General features: G+C 42.0%; 1 protein-coding gene across 4 annotated transcripts in view; it reads right to left on the bottom strand.

Moving 5' to 3' along the window:
- The window catches only part of unm_sa1614 (un-named sa1614), a 93,133-nt gene that overhangs the window by 13,729 nt on the left and 62,015 nt on the right, over nucleotides 1-17,389 (bottom strand). For 2 of the 4 annotated variants that reach the window (XM_045223963.1, XM_045223965.1), the window contains 5 exons: nucleotides 11,699-11,766; nucleotides 11,245-11,352; nucleotides 10,752-10,989; nucleotides 3,676-3,867; nucleotides 3,339-3,402 (listed from right to left, as the gene is read on the bottom strand). In XM_045223963.1, coding sequence (XP_045079898.1) covers nucleotides 3,339-3,402; nucleotides 3,676-3,867; nucleotides 10,752-10,989; nucleotides 11,245-11,352; nucleotides 11,699-11,766 — 670 coding nt within the window. The remainder of the gene's footprint in view (nucleotides 1-3,338; nucleotides 3,403-3,675; nucleotides 3,868-10,751; nucleotides 10,990-11,244; nucleotides 11,353-11,698; nucleotides 11,767-17,389) is intronic. The other 2 variants (XM_045223964.1, XM_045223966.1) reach the window with 2 other exon arrangements.

Here is a 17,389-nt window from a genome sequence, read left to right as displayed (position 1 = left end):
CCCCTTGCTTAGTGGTGTTGCAGACTCTCTGGCCTTTCAGAACAGGCTCAATGCATACAGTGAGGGAAAAAGTATTTGATCCCCTGCTGATTTTGTACGTTTGCCCACTGACAAAGAAATGATCAGTCTATAATTTTAATGGTAGGTTTATTTGAACAGTGGGAAACAGAATAACAACAAAAAAATCCAGAAAAACACATGTCAAAAATGTTATAAATTGATTTGCATTTTAATGTGGGAAATAAGTATTTGACCCCTCTGCAAAACATGACTTAGTACTTGGTGGCAAAACCCTTGTTGGCAATCACAGAGGTCAGACATTTCTTGTAGTTGGCCACCATGTTTGCACACATCTCAGGAGTGATGTTGTTCCACTCCTCTTTGCAGATCTTCTCCAAGTCATTAAGGTTTCGAGGCTGACGTTTGGCAACTTGAACCTTCAGCTTCCTCCACAGATTTCCTATGTGATTAAGGTCTGGAGACTGGCTAGGCCACTCCAGGACCTTAATGTGCTTCTTCTTGAGTCACTCCTTTGTTGCCTTGGCCGTGTGTTTTGGGTCATTGTCATGCTGGAATACCCATCCACGACCCATTTTCAATGCCCTGGCTGAGGGAAGGAGGTTCTCACCCAAGATATGACGGTACATTGCCCCGTCCATCGTCCCTTTGATGCGGTGAAGTTGTCCTGTCCCCTTAGCAGAACCCCCCCAAAGCATAATGTTTCCACCTCCATGTTTGACGGTGGGGATGGTGTTCTTGGGGTCATAGGCAGCATTCCTCCTCCTCCAAACACGGCGAGTTGAGTTGATGCCAAAGAGCTCGATTTTGGTCTCATCTGACCACAACACTTTCACCCAGTTCTCCTCTGAATCATTCAGATGTTCATTGGCAACCTTCAGACGGGCCTGTATATGTGCTATCTTGAGCAGGGGGACCTTGCGGGCGCTGCAGGATTTCAGTCCTTCACGGCGTAGTGTGTTACCAATTGTTTTCTTGGTGACTATGGTCCCAGCTGCCTTGAGATCATTGACAAGATCCTCCCGTGTAGTTCTGGGTTGATTCCTCACCATTCTCATGATCATTGCAACTCCATGAGGTGAGATCTTGCATGGAGCCCAAGGCAGAGGGAGATTGACAGTTATTTTGTGTTTCTTCCATTTGCGAATAATCGCACCAACTGTTGTCACCTTCTCACCAAGCTGCTTGGCGATGGTCTTGTAGCCCATTCCAGCCTTGTGTAGGTCTACAATCTTGTCCCTGACATCCTTGGAGAGCTCTTTGGTCTTGGCCATGGTGGAGAGTTTGGAATCTGATTGATTGCTTCTGTGGACAGGTGTCTTTTATACAGGTAACAAGCTGAGATTAGGAGCACTCGCTTTAGGAGTGTGCTCCTAATCTCAGCTCGTTACCTGTATAAAAGACACATGGGAACCAGAAATCTTTCTGATTGAGAGGGGGTCAAATACTTATTTCCCTCATTAAAATGCAAATCAATTTCTAACATTTTTGACATGCGTTTTAGCTGGATTTTGTTGTTGTTATTCTGTCTCTCACTGTTCAAATAAACCTACCATTAAAATTATAGACAGATAATTTCTTTGTCAGTGGGCAAACGTACAAAATCAGCAGGGGATCAAATACTTTTTTCCCTCACTGTATACTGAGATCATGTGACAGATCATGTGACACTTTTTGCACACAGGTGGACTTTATTTAACTAATTATGTGACTTTTGAAGGTAATTGGTTGCACCAGATCTTATTTAGGGTCTTCATAGCAAAGGGGGTGAATACATATGCATGCACCGCTTTTCCTATATTTACTTTTTAGATGTTTTTGAAACATTTATTTTTTTCACTTCACCAATTTGGACTATTTTGTGTATGTCCATTACATGAAATCCAAATAAAAATCCATTTAAATTACAGGTTGTAATGCAACAAAATAGGAAAAACGACAAGGGGGATGAATACTTTTGCAAGGCACTTTATGAGGCTCATGGTTCTCACCCCCTTCCATAGACTTGCGCAGTAATTATGACAACTTCTGGAGGACGTCCTCCAACCTATCATAGCTCTTGCAGCATGAGCTGACATGTTGTCCACCCAGTCAAAGGATCAGAGAATGAATCTAATACTGAAAGCATAAGCTATAGCTAGCTAGCACTGCAGTGCATTAAATGTTGTGAGTAGTTGACCCAAAGAGAGAGAAAGACAATAGTTGAAGAGTTTTAAACAAATTAATTTATTCCAAAATGAAGGAGAAGCAAGAGAGAAATAGAGAGAGAGATTGTCTTTTTTTTGTTGTTGTTTACTTTCAGTTTCACTTACTTAGCTAGCAAATGCAGCTAGCTAGCCTACTGAAACACCCTGCTCAAACAGAGGGATGCTATGTTAGCTAGCTGGCTATGACTATCCAACACAACACTGGAACTTCTCCAAGCTTTTGTTTACTCATTTATTGCCCCTGGGGCCCGCTGCTGTAACTGCTTACTGACTGTACACTGTAACGTTACTGCATGATTGTAGCGGGTTTACTAATGCGTTAGTTCTATTAGCGATGCTGACTATGATATTACTTGAGCTAATATGGTGGCAACGATGTAGGCTGTGTGTAGCGGTTTGGCTTGGAAAGGTTTTTTCGCCTGGTCACATACAGCTGATGTATTGTGCATTTAAGTCCACAAGCGAAGGGATGAGGTGAGAGGAGGAGAGCGCATAGATGCGAGAAGGAACACAACGTGGCTGCTATGAAAGTGAACTGTGTTTACGCGTGATTAGGGGTGTATTCATTCCGCCGATTCTGTTGAAAAATGTTTCTTAAACGGAAGCAAACGGAACAAAATGGGTATAAACATACCTGAATTTGTCTAATAGAAACTCTCATTTGCAACTGTTGGACTAATGATTACACCCTATATCAGCTAGACGCAGGCAAGAGTGTGCAAGGCGGTTTTGAATGTCCATATGTCACTCTCTGTCACCTCAAATTTGTCTCTTGACCTGTGTGCACCTACGTTGTAAACTTTCATTCATAGGCTAGGTTGTAGCAAACTCATGAGTATCATGTAGTAGCCTAAACCTATCGCTGCTACATTGAACTGGGTGAATGGAATATGAATGACAGACATCCAATATGATGTAATAGAAATAAGGCCATGCTCATAAAAAAAATATATATATATATATTCCTCCCTCATCTTAAACGGCACTGATTTCTATGATTACACCCCAAAAGGTTTTTCAAACATATGAGGTCCGTACCGGGAAGAACTTAAATCTACTTTCACCCCTGGTCTATATCTAAACAAAATATCTAAATGAAATTGGCATACTCACACACACTTCTGAAAGGATGACTCTGGATCACTGTAGCCTGTTGAATTTGATGGTACCCTATAATCTATACAGAGGATTAAAAGATCACATTTAACACTAAGTCAGAGTCCACCATTCTTTCCCCACAGGTCCCTGCCCCAGAGATAAAAAAAAGTAGAGATCAACGGACATAATGCCTATAATAAATGTAATCTTACAAGACTATTTCCAGTGAGTGCAGGTATTTTCCCTATTATCATATGCTTTTTAGCACCGTACACCCAAAGAGACTTTCTATCATTCAGAAGTGAGCATACTGTTTACACAAGACGGAAGGTGCTGCTGTGATGTGACGTACCTGCGTGGCTCTGTCGGGAGGAATGGGGGCTGTGGGGCACCTGGGGGGTGGGCTCTGAGTAGGTGCGCTTGTGGCGGATAACCAAAGGCGGAGGGGGGGTCCTCTTCTTGCTGCTACTGGTGGTGGGGATGATGACATCACTCCAGCCCTCTGGTGGGATAACCGGGGGAGGAGGGGGAGGGACATTTGGAGCTGGAAAACACAAGTTTTATAATAACGGTTTTAGCATTGGCAATCCATAAAAAAGACAGAGGATCAAATGAAGAGCAGATTGAAGCAGAAACCATCTGGAATAGAAGTGAAGAAAACTGCACAAGACGGTTTGAGTGTTGAAGCACTTTTTTGCACTAGGAGCTAAAAGGACTAAAGTACATCCCATTTTTTATGCCCCTGTGACAATAATATTGTCTTATCTCCTGTGAGGAGTTTTAAATGATGTCTTTCAACAAAGCACATTTGTGTACTGTCTAGATCAGGGGTGGCCAAAGTAAGGCTCACAAAGCCGATTAAATGCGGTCCACAGTGGATTTTTTTTATTTTTAAAGGCTACACTTGAGCGTCTAAAACCAGATAGAAAGTATGAAGAAATTATAATAGACCTACAATAACTAAACTTTTTCCGGCCCGCAAATTTATTTTGATGAACAAATCGGCCAACATTTTTTTTATTGTTTGACCCTCCGTTCAATTTTGAAACCCTGATTTATTTCATTATTGCCCACCCCAGGTTTAGATAAAAAATGTTGTGCTTTATTTTCACAGGGATTCCCATTGAGACCAATGCCTCATTCACGAGGGAGCCCTTCATATACACACTTTATTCAATTTACAATTACATCATAATAAAACAGGATTTACAATCACATTCCTCAGCAAATAAGTCAACTATTTGAACTGCCCCAGAGGTACCAGAACATAAAGTTGCAGGGAACTCTGTAGATCATTCCATACATGGGGTGCAAAGAAACAAAGCAGATTTACATAACTCAGTGGAGATCGAAGGGAACTCACAACAAGATCATTATTTACAAGTTAATTACAGAAAATAGCTTACGGTTGTGAGTGTTACGAAATAAAAGCAGGGCATTCTACCTGAGAATTTAAGAACTTGGAAACTGTCTCGTTGGCCTAACATTATATCCTAATTTGACTTTGGTGCAGGTCATGTTGTTCTTCACAATACCGTCTCTGGTAAACACACACTATATCAAATACAATCAAAGTTTATTTGTCACATGCACAGGATACAGAAGGTGTAAACGGTACAGTGAAATGGTTACTTGCATAGTGGAGTATTTTGTTTAGGCATGTAGCTAACTAGCTAGCTAGCTAAACAATGAACCATAATCCCAACTCATAATGCTACTACCCTGCATGAATCTGCTGGTAGCTAAAGCTAACCAACTAGCTAGGTTCAATGTTAGCGAGCTAGCTAACATTACGCTATAACAAGCAATGCAAATGGCTCTGAGATACGAATAATATTACTACACAGATCATACACGTAATGTTAGCTAGCGAGCCAGCCAGTTAAAGTTAGCTCGATAGCTAACAGTACGCTTTAACTTAACTTAACAATGAAAATGACTGACAAAAAAACGTATAATATCTAGACTCTCTTACCTGTATACATGGATGAACGATTCTCACTCTCTGTCATGGATGCCATACAGTGGGGAAAAAAGTATTTAGTCAGCCACCAATTGTGCAAGTTCTCCCACTTAAAAAGATGAGAGAGGCCTGTAATTTTCATCATAGGTACACGTCAACTATGACAGACAAAATGAGAAAAAAAAATCCAGAAAATCACATTGTAGGATTCTTAATGAATTTATTTGCAAATTATGGTGGAAAATAAGTATTTGGTCAATAACAAAAGTTTCTCAATACTTTGTTATATACCCTTTGTTGGCAATGACACAGGTCAAACGTTTTCTGTAAGTCTTCACAAGGTTTTCACACACTGTTGCTGGTATTTTGGCCCATTCCTCCATGCAGATCTCCTCTAGAGCAGTGATGTTTTGGGGCTGTCGCTGGGCAACACGGACTTTCAACTCCCCTCCAAAGATTTTCTATGGGGTTGAGATCTGGAGACTGGCTAGGCCACTCCAGGACCTTGAAATGCTTCTTACGAAGCCACTCCTTCGTTGCCCGGGCGGTGTGTTTGGGATCATTGTCATGCTGAAAGACCCAGCCACGTTTCATCTTCAATGCACTTGCTGATGGAAGGAGGTTTTCACTCAAAATCTCACGATACATGGCCCCATTCATTCTTTCCTTTACACGGATCAGTCGTCCTGGTCCCTTTGCAGAAAAACAGCCCCAAAGCATGATGTTTCCACCCCCATGCTTCACAGAAGGTATGGTGTTCTTCACCCCACTGGGTGAGATCTTGCGTGGAGCCCCAGATCGAGGGAGATTATCAGTGGTCTTGTATGTCTTCCATTTCCTAATAATTGCTCCCACAGTTGATTTCTTCAAACCAAGCTGCTTACCTATTGCAGATTCAGCCTTCCCAGCCTGGTGCAGGTCTACAATTTTGTTTCTGGTGTCCTTTGACAGCTCTTTGGTCTTGGCCATAGTGGAGTTTGGAGTGTGACTGTTTGAGGTTGTGGACAGGTGTCTTTTATAGTGATAACAAGTTCAAACAGGTGCCATTAATACAGGTAACGAGTGGAGGACAGAGGAGCCTCTTAAAGAAGAAGTTACAGGTCTGTGAGAGCCAGAAATCTTGCTAGTTTGTAGGTGACCAAATACTTATTTTCCACCATAATTTGCAAATAAATTCATTAAAAATCCTACAATGTGATTTTCTGGATTTTTTTTCCTCATTTTGTCTGTCATAGTTGACATGTACCTATGATGAAAATTACAGGCCTCTCTCATCTTTTTAAGTGGGAGAACTTGCACAATTGGTGGCTGACTAAATACTTTTTTTCCCATCATTTTCATGATGTCCATCCGGTTTGCTTCTATATGCCATATCTTTCTAACTGTGCTCCTTCACAAAAGCTCCCAACCTACAACCCATACACTTATTATGGACACAGCGTGCCTTTATTATTAGTTATCTTGTTATTGTTTGTTGTTAATTGTTATTAGTCCCATCCTTCAATTCCATTCAACACCTCCCATCTATCTTTTAACACCATCCATATAGGATTTCTATTTGCCATATATATTTCAACTGTACTGTGATGTTTTACAAAAGTTCCGAACCCTTCTATTCTAATTGTTTCTACAGATTGTGAATTGAAAATAAACATTTTTGCTAATAGTATTATTATGTTATTGATCGATTGACTATGACTTTTCAGATCACCCAGTAGTGTTATCTGCAGGGTTAGCTCCAGGTAAATATTGCAACGCTTTAGCCATTCCTGGACCTGTGTCCAAAAACAAGCTACAAATGGACAGTACCAAAACAAATGATCTAATGATTCTGTCTCTTCGCAGCAAAATCTGCAGAGCTGGGAAGCTTGTCTCCCCCATTTAAATAACATTCTATTGGTAGCAAGAATTTTATATGGGACGGCTGTCAATCCTTTGGTCCTTAAATGAAACTGATATACTTTTTTATTTATCACAGTTTTCCTTAACCAATTATGTTCTTTAATGCAAGGCCGACAGACAAGTTCCTTACTTTCTCCTTCTTCCACTTTCCTCTTCCATTTTTGCGATAAGACTGCAATTATTTGGTTGTAATTTTGGGTAGAGCAGACATTTCCATATGTTTTTGTTAGCTGCATGTGCGACATAACTCCACCAGTCCTACCGATGATATCATTTACAAAGATTATACCTTTTTTAAACATTTTGTCAAAAAAAAAAGTTTTTTGGGTCAATTAGTATATTTGAGTTTAACCACAATATTTGTTGCATTATTTGTTCTGTCGTTTCTGGAGGATTAAATTGAAATTGCAACCAACTTTCTATAGCTTGTTTTAGAAATAGTGATATCTGGGAGATGATTTCCTTTTCAAATAAGTGAGTGGTTGTAATCTGAATAAAGGGAAAAAGGCAATCTTACTAATTTGCTAGAGAACCAGTTCGGATTTAAGTATACCTTTTGTATGACTGAAGCTTTCAGTGATAGATCTAATGCTTTAATATTTAAAAATTTCTGTCCTCCGAATTAATATTAATTATATAAATAGGCCCGTTTAATTTTGTCTGGCTTGCCGTTCCAAATAAAATGGAATATTGTTTTCTCATATAATTTTTAAAAAAACTGTTCGCTAGGCGTAGGCAAGACCATAAGCAAATAGGTAAACTGGGATAATACTAAAGAGTTGATCAGGGTGATTTTTCCACAAATTGGCAGGCACCCACCTTTCCATGGTAGCAAGATCTTATCTATTTTTGCTAACTTTCTATTATAATTTATTGAAGTGAGATCATTTATTTCCTTTGAGATATGTATTCCGAGTATATCCACATCACCATCAGACCATTTTATTGGTAAACTACATGGCAATGTAAAAATTGTATTTTTTATTGATCCAATACGTAATATAGTACATTTGTCATAATTTGGTTGTAATCCAGAGAGGTTAGAAAATGTATCTAGATCCTCTATGAGGCTGTGGAGTGATTCTAGTTGTGGATTTAAAAGAAAACATGAATCATCAGCGTACAATGACACCTTTGTTTTTAAACCCTGGATTTCTAATCCCATGATATTATTGTTGGATCTGATTTTAATAGCTAACATCTCGATGGCCACAATAAATAGATATGCCGATAGTGGACAATAATGAGATCAGACCTTCTTCTTGAGTGTCAGATAATCTACCATTTACATAGGAGTGGTTAAAACATGCTAATAATGGTCCTCTTAGTATATCAAAAAAGGTTTGGTATACTTCGACTGGTATGCCATCCAACCCTGGAGTTTTCCCGGATTTAAAGTCTTTAATTGCATCCAGAAGTTCCTCCTCTGTAATTTCACCTTCACATGAGTCTTTCTGTTTGGCTGTTAATTTTACATTATCAATAGAACAAAAATCTCTACAATTAGCTTCAGTTAGAGGAGATGGAGGTGACTGAAATGAAAACGTATGCTTAAAGTACCTTGTTTCCTCCTTCAAAATATAATTAGGTGAATCATGGGTTACTCTGTCAATTGTAACCCGTTTCATTAAATTATTTTTGGTAGCATTCCTATGTTGAAAATTAAAAAATTATTTGGTGCATTTTCCCCCATATTCCATCCAGTTTGCTTTATTTTTATAATATATTACACTTGATCTTTCTTGAATAAGTTTCTCCATTTCTATTAGTTTTTCCTCTAATTTATTCTGAGCCTCTATGTTACAGTTTTTATTGCCATCTATCTGTTCTGTTAGACTTTCTATTTCCTTTGTTAGTATAAACTCTTTTCACCTAAATTGCTTTTGTTTTCGAGATGAGTACTGAATTGCATGGCCTCTAAAGGCACATTTAAAGGTGTCCCATACAATAAGGGGATTTGCTATACCTATGTTATGTCGGAAAGAGTCAGTTATAAATTCCTTTGTCCTAGTTAAAAATAAATTATCATCCAATAGGCTTTGATAAAATTTCCAATATCCTCGCCCACGTGGAAATTCAGTAAGAGTAATGTATATGCCAATTACATGATGGTCCGACCGCATTCTGTCCCCTATCAACACTTTTTAAACTTTTGGTGCCAACAAGAATGAGATAAGAAAGAAGTCAAGACGACTAGCTTGATTGAGTCTCCTCCATGTATATCTCACTAGATCAGGATATTTAAGCCTCCATATATCTACTAGTTCTAATGTATCCATGACATTCACGATTTCCTTAAGAGCATGTTGGTGATTGTTTGTGGTGTGATTTCCTTTACGGTCCATTGAGCTATTTAAAACAGTATTATAATCCCCCACCATAATAATATTGTCTTGAATTGCTTGGAGGGTTGATAATGTATTATATATATTGTCAAAGAAGTGTGGATCATCATTATTTGGTCCGTAAATGTTAATGAGCCATATCTGTTTATTGTCCAATAACATATTTAAAATAATCCATCTACCTTGCGTATCTATTTGGACAATTTGCACATTCAGATCGAAATTACTATTAATTAATATCATCACCCCTTTTGAATTTCTTTGCCCATGGGAGAAGTATATTTCACCCCCCCCATTCCTTTTTCCACGCAACTTCATCTAGAATTGTTGAATGAGTTTCCTGTAAACAATAGATATTATATTCATCTTTGAGCCATGTAAATATTGTTCTTCTTTTGTTATTATCAGCTAAGCCATTACAATTATAATTGGCTATACTTATTTCACCATAATGAGATACAAGTTTCAAGTCTATTTATCATTATATATGTTTGTACATTTACCAATAAAAAATACCGTAATGATTGAGTGTCCATATAGCTGTACCATGATATTTGCATTGCTACTAAGTAACCCTCCAATTGTTCTCCACTAATTCCCCCGCTAAAGCCCCTCCCCATCCAAGGTTGAGCCGTCGTCCCAGTGATCGGCATCCCACCCACATCCCTCCGGATCCCTATGGCCGAGAGGCCAGGACCCATCCATCGAAAACAGCACACAGTGCCACGCACAAAACAGAAGCAGATTAACCGCCAAAATGTCACCTCTATATATAACTATTTTTAAAAAACAGATGCCGGACAAACACACATGCACATACTCACATACTCCAACACACTCAACCCCCCTCCTCCACCATCCACCATAAAATCAGATACTCAACGGTTGTTATATCCCAGAGGCCAACTCAAGAAAGGACCTGATTTACAAGTGCACATACAGTTACAGCTGATTGAGAAAGCATGCAAGATTGAGCAGAAATTGACAACAATATGAGATTTGATTAATCTACTTAATCTATGTCAAGTCCTAGGTGATGGAGATCAGATCCACCCTCTTCACCTGAGACACAAACACTCTGGTCCCCCGTTGTAACCATTTTTCCCAAGCATCTCCGTGCAGTCAGACCTTTGATTATTTTGTGCCACCTGAGCCACAATGATAAATCCTAGAAAACTACAGTCTGGGTTGAAGGAGAGAAGACTGAGTGGGACTCACCTTTGATTCTAGGAGGGAGAGATGGGGCAGGTGAGGAGGGTGGAGCGGGCGGGGGGCTGTCCAGGCTGTGCGTGTGAGAGCTGGGACTGGCGTACATCTCCCGCTTGTGATTGTGGGCCAGGGCCAGCCTGCGACCCACACTGAAGAGACCACCTCCTCCTCCTCCTGCTAGTCCTCGGTCCAGGATCTGGTACAGACTTAAGGACCGAGAAGAGCGGTCCTTCTTCACTGGACCTGTCTAAGTGAGTAGCAACCAAACAAAACACTCTCTCGGTCTCGTTCTCTAAACTCAGCAGTCATAACAGACAGTCATAAGATACTGCTACAAACAATCTGTTTCTGATTAACTAACACCTCAGAAAACATTTAAAAACATTTAATAACGAGAAATAAAGTGCTAATTGACTAAACAGTTCCTCCCAGTTTTACTCCGTTTTTTTCCTCTGTTTGGTACCAAATGAACACGACCAAGACGGAGCATAATGTTGCTGACCTTGTCATCCAGGTCATCATCACTCTCGTACAGATCATCCTGACGCAGCTGCCACTCGTATTCCACATGCACATGCATGTTGAACTGGTTACTCTGGGACTGATTGATCTGGTACACAACACACAACCGGAGAATTGCTGTGTGTCAACCATCATATATCATACTATATAGAAACGCAGCCACTGCGTACTACATATATCATATTGGTGATAGCATGAACTGCCTCTGCACTGAGCACTTTATACATTTTTTGTCTACGCTATGGAAATCAATCTATCAATACAAAAGAAATCAGCTTCCTTTGGTGTCCACAGACTAAGGACCAAAAAAATATATATTGACAAGGACGTGCTGCCGGATATGAATAACAAGTTAATTGGTTTAGTTAATTACTTTAAGTGCCTAGTCCTAGAACAGTGTAGCTGTGAGTCAGTTGTAGTCAGCGTGGACTCACCAGCTCCTCACAGTGCGTGTTCTTTAATCTGCTAGCGATATCCAGTCCAGTCTCGCCCAGCTCATTCTCTGAGAGAGAAACAACAACAAAGAGCACAGCTGGGATCATCATCAAGCACTAAATGGCCAGCACAACAACCACTTGCATGCAGAGCAACAACATATGAAGCCTTCATGGTCACACTGTGGCACAACACAACAATGCCATACATTACAATTAGTCCAAGTTTTTCCTCATGATTTTCGTCATTGTTTCTCCTTTCCTGAAGCGCGAAGACCCACCTGAACTCTTTCCTATTTATTGGCATTTTGACAGTCAATCTGGCCTGACGCAGCTCACATAAAGGAGGATCTACCACAATTGCTAGAATATACTTTTATTAATGAAGAATTACTTAGTTTTCTGAAATCAGAGCTAATACGACAGAATGCTCAGAACCTTTATGTGTAAAGCTTGCCGCCATTGGACTCTGGAGCAGTGGAAACGCGTTCTCTGGAGTGATGAATCACGCTTCACCATCTGGCAGTCCGACGGATGAATCTGGGTTCGGCGGATGCCAGGAGAACGCTACCTGCCCCAATTCATAGTGCCAATTGTAAAGTTTGGTGGAGGAGGAATAATGGTCTGGGGCTGTTTTTCACGGTTCGGGTTAGGCCCCTTAGTTCGAGTGAAGGGAAATCTTAACGCTACAGCATACAATGACATTCTAGACGATTCTGTGCTTCGAACTTTGTGGCAACAGTTTGGGGAAGGCCCTTTCCTGTTTCAGCATGACAATGCTCCTGTGCACAAAACAAGGTCCATACAGAAATGGTTTGTCGAGATCGGTGTGGAAGAACTTGACCTGGCCTGCACAGAGCCCTAACCTCAACCCCATCGAACACCTTAGGGATGAATTGGAACGTCGACTGCGAGCAAGGCCTAACATCAGTGCCCGACCTCACTAATGCTCTTGTAGCTGAAAGAAAGTCAGTAACCCACAATTTCCAAGTTTTTTTTAAAGATCAAGAAAACTCTGCAAATTAATTCAAATTAAAACACTAAAATACCCTATTTGGATTAGTGAACACCCCCCTGAGTTAATACTTGGTGGAACCACCTTTGCTTGAATTACAGCCATGGGTCTCTTTGAATACGTCTCTACTAACTTTGCACACCTAGACTGTGCAATATTTGCCCATTCTTCCTTGCAGAATTATTCAAGCTCAGTCAAATTGCACGGTGACCGCTCATGGAATGCACTCAAGTAATTCCACAGATTCTCGATGGGATTTAGGTTGGGGCTCTGACAAGGCCACTCAAGGACATTCACCTTCATGTCCTTCAGCCACTGTATGGTTGCTTTGGCGGTGTGCTTTGGGTCATTGTCATGTTGAAACGTGAACCATCTTCCCATTTTCAACTTCCTGGCAGAGGGCTGCAGGTTCTCCTCAAGAATCTGTCGGTATTTTGCACTGTCCATTTTCCCTTCTATCCTGACAAGTGCTCCAGTCCCTGCTGAAGAGAAACACCCCCACAACAGGATGCGGCCACTGCCGTGCTTTACTGTAGGCATGGTGTTCTTTGGGTGGAAATATGTATTGGGTTTTCGCCAGACAAATAGTTTTGCGTTCAGGACAAAAAGTTCAATTTTGGTCTTATCTGACCACAGCACCGTTTGCCACTTGGCCTCAGAATCTACAATGTGCTTTTTGGCAAAGCTCAAACGAGACTTGATGTGGCTTTTTTTGAGGAGTGGTTTTTATCTTGCCACCCTCCCATAGAGGCCAAATTTGTGGAGCGCTTGTGATATTGTGGTCACATACACACATTAACCAGTCTTTGCCATAAAGGCCTGAAGCTCCTTCAAAGTCACCATTGGCTTCTTGGTAGCCTCTCTGATCAGTCTCCTCCTTGCCCGGTCATCCAGTTGGGAGGGACGGCCTGATCTATGCAGGGTCTGGGTGCTGCCATACGACTTCCACTTCTTAATAATGGTCATAACTGTGCTCCGAGGGATAGACAAAGCCTTTGAAATATTTTTATATCCATCCCGACTTGTGCCTTTCCACAACTTTATCTCAAATCAAATCAAATCAAATCAAATCAAATTTTATTGGTCACATGCGCCGAATACAACAGGTGCAGACATTACAGTGAAATGCTTACTTACAGCCCTTAACCAACAGTGCATTTATTTTAAACAAAAAAAGTAAGAATAAAACAACAACAAAAAAGTGTTGAGAAAAAAAGAGCAGAAGTAAAATAAAGTGACAGTAGGGAGGCTATATATACAGTAAAATAAAGTGACAGTAGGGAGGCTATATATACAGGGGGGTACCGTTGCATAGTCAATGTGCGGGGGCACCGGCTAGTTGAGGTAGTTGAGGTAATATGTACATGTGGGTAGAGTTAAAGTGACTATGCATAAATACTTAACAGAGTAGCAGCTGCGTAAAAAGGATGGGGTGGGGGGGTAGTGCAAATATTCCGGGTAGCCATGATTAGCTGTTCAGGAGTCTTATGGCTTGGGGGTAGAAGCTGTTGAGAAGTCTTTTGGACCTAGACTTGGCACTCCGGTACCGCTTGCCGTGCGGTAGCAGAGAGAACAGTCTATGACTAGGGTGGCTGGAGTCTTTGACAATTTTGAGGGCCTTCCTCTGACACCGCCTGGTATAGAGGTCCTGGATGGCAGGGAGCTTTGCCCCAGTGATGTACTGGGCCGTACGCACTACCCTCTGTAGTGCCTTGCGGTCAGAGGCCAAGCAGTTGCCATACCAGGCGGTGATGCAACCAGTCAGGATGCTCTCGATGGTGCAGCTGTAGAATTTTTTGAGGATCTGAGGACCCATGCCAAATCTTTTTAGTCTCCTGAGGGGGAATAGGCTTTGTCGTGCCCTCTTCACGACTGTCTTGGTGTGTTTGGACCATGATAGTTCGTTGGTGATGTGGACACCAAGGAACTTGAAGCTCTCAACCTGTTCCACTACAGCCCCGTCGATGAGAATGGGGGCGTGCTCAGTCCTCTTTTTTTTCCTGTAGTCCACAATCATCTCCTTTGTCTTGGTCACGTTGAGGGGAGAGGTTGTTGTCCTGGCACCACACGGCCAGATCTCTGACCTCCTCCCTATAGGCTGTCTCATCGTTGTCGGTGATCAGGCCTACCACTGTTGTGTCGTCGGCAAACTTAATGATGGTGTTGGAGTCGTGCCTGGCCATGCAGTCATGGGTGAACAGAGAGTACAGGAGGGGACTGAGCACGCACCCCTGAGGGGCCCCCGTGTTGAGGATCAGTGTGGCAGATGTGTTGTTACCTACCCTTACCACCTGGGGGCGGCCCGTCAGGAAGTCCAGGATCCAGTTGCAGAGGGAGGTGTTTAGTCCCAGGATCCTTAGCTTAGTGATGAGCTTAGAGGGCACTATGGTGTTGAATGCTGAGCTGTAGTCAATGAATAGCATTCTCACGTAGGTGTTCCTCTTGTCCAGGTGGGAAAGGGCAGTGTGGAGTGCGATAGAGATTGCATCATCTGTGGATCTGTTGGGGCGGTATGCAAATTGGAGTGGGTCTAGGGTTTCTGGGATTATGCTGTTGATGTGAGCCATGACCAGTCTTTCAAAGCACTTCATGGCTACAGACGTCAGTGCTACGGGTCGGTAGTCATTTAGGCAGGTTATCTTAGAGTTCTTGGGCACGGGGACTATGGTGGTCTGCTTGAAACATGTTGGTATTACAGACTCAGTCAGGGACATGTTGAAAATGTCAGTGAAGACACTTGCCAGTTGGTCAGCACATGCTCGGAGTACACGTCCTGGTAATCCGTCTGGCCCTGCGGCCTTGTGAATGTTGACCTGCTTAAAAGTCTTACTCACATCGGCTACGGAGAGCGTGATCACATAGTCGTCCGGAGCAGCTGGTGCTCTCATGCATGCTTCAGTGTTGCTTGCCTCGAAGCGAGCATAGAAGTGGTTTAGCTCGTCTGGTAGGCTTGTGTCACTGGGCAGCTCGCGGCTGTGCTTCCCTTTGTAGTCTGTAATAGTTTTCAAGCCCTGCCACATCCGACGAGCGTCAGAGCCAGTGTAGTATGATTCAATCTTAGACCTGTATTGACTCTTTGCCTGTTTGATGGTTCGTCGGAGGTCATAGCGGGATTTCTTATAAGCGTCCGGGTTAGAGTCCCGTTCCTTGAAAGCGGCAGCTCTACCCTTTAGCTCAGTGCGGATGTTTCCTGTAATCCATGGCTTCTGGTTGGGGGTATGTACGTACGGTCACTGTGGGGACGACATCATCGATGCACTTATTGATGAAGCCAGTGACTGATGTGGTGTACTCCTCAATGCTGTCTGAAGAATCCCGGAACATGTTCCAGTCTGTGCTAGCAAAACAGTCCTGTAGCTTAGCATCTGCGTCATCTGACCACTTTTTTATTAACCGAATCACTGGTGCTTCCTGCTTCAGTTTTTGCTTATAAGCAGGAATCAGGAGGATAGAGTTATGGTCAGATTTGCCAAATGGAGGGCGAGGGAGAGCTTTGTATGCGTCTCTGTGTGTGGAGTAAAGGTGGTCTAGAGTTTTTTCCCCTCTGGTTGCACATTTAACATGCTGGTAGAAATTAGGTAGAACGGATTTAAGTTTCCCTGCATTAAAGTCCCCGGCTACTAGGAGCGCTGCATCTGGATGAGCGTTTTCCTGTTGATTAATGGCCTTGTACAACTCATTCAGTGCAATCTTAATGCCAGCATTGGTTTGTGGTGGTAAATAGACAGCTATGAAAAATATAGATGAAAACTCTCTTGGTAAATAGTGTGGTCTACAGCTTATCATAAGATACTCTACCTCAGGCGAGCAAAACCTTGAGACTTCCTTAGTATTTGATTTTGTGCACCAGCTGTTGTTTACAAATATACACAGACCGCCGCCCCTTGTCTTACCAGAGTCAGACGTTCTGTCCTGCCGATGTAGCGTATAGCCTGCTAGCTGAATGTTGTCATTGTTGTCGTTCAGCCACGACTCCGTGAAACATAAGATATTACAGTTTTTAATGTCCCGTTGGTAGGATAACCGTAATCTTAAATCGTCAATTTTATTCTCAAAAGATTGAACGTTGGCTAATAGGATTGATGGGAGAGGCAGTTTACTCGCACGCCGTCGGATCCTTACAAGGCACCCGGATATGCGTCCACGATATCTCCGTCTCTTCCTCACGCGAATGACGGGGATCTGGGCCTTGTTGGGTGTCTGTAGAATATCCTTCGCGAACGCCTCGTTGAAGAAAAAGTCTTCGTCCAATGCGAGGTGAGTAATCGCTGTCCTGATATCCAGAAGCTCTCTTTGGTTATAAGAGACGATGGCAGAAACATTATGTACAAAATAAATTACAAATAACGCGGAAAAACACACATAATAGTACAATTGGTTAGAGGGCTGTAAAACGGCAGCCATCTTCTTCCGGCGCTGTTCTTTTGAAAGTACCTTTCCACCCATAGTGGCTTCCTTGCTTTGAATTGCACTACTAAGCAGTGGAGTCCTCCATGAACAACTGCTTTTATTCTGAAATAATCTCCCGACCTCAACCCAATTGAGATGGTTTGGGATGAGTCGGACGGCAGAGTGAAGGAAAAGCAGCCAACAAGTGCTAAGCATATGTGGGAACTCCATCAAGACTGTTGGAAAAGCATTCCAGGTGAAGCCGGTTGAGAGAATGCCAACAGTGT

This window comes from Coregonus clupeaformis, chromosome 12, assembly GCF_020615455.1.
Source record: "Coregonus clupeaformis isolate EN_2021a chromosome 12, ASM2061545v1, whole genome shotgun sequence".
Taxonomy (NCBI): Eukaryota; Metazoa; Chordata; class Actinopteri; order Salmoniformes; family Salmonidae; genus Coregonus; species Coregonus clupeaformis.
Note: the sequence above shows the minus strand (reverse complement) of the source record. Positions and strands in the feature narration are given on the sequence as shown.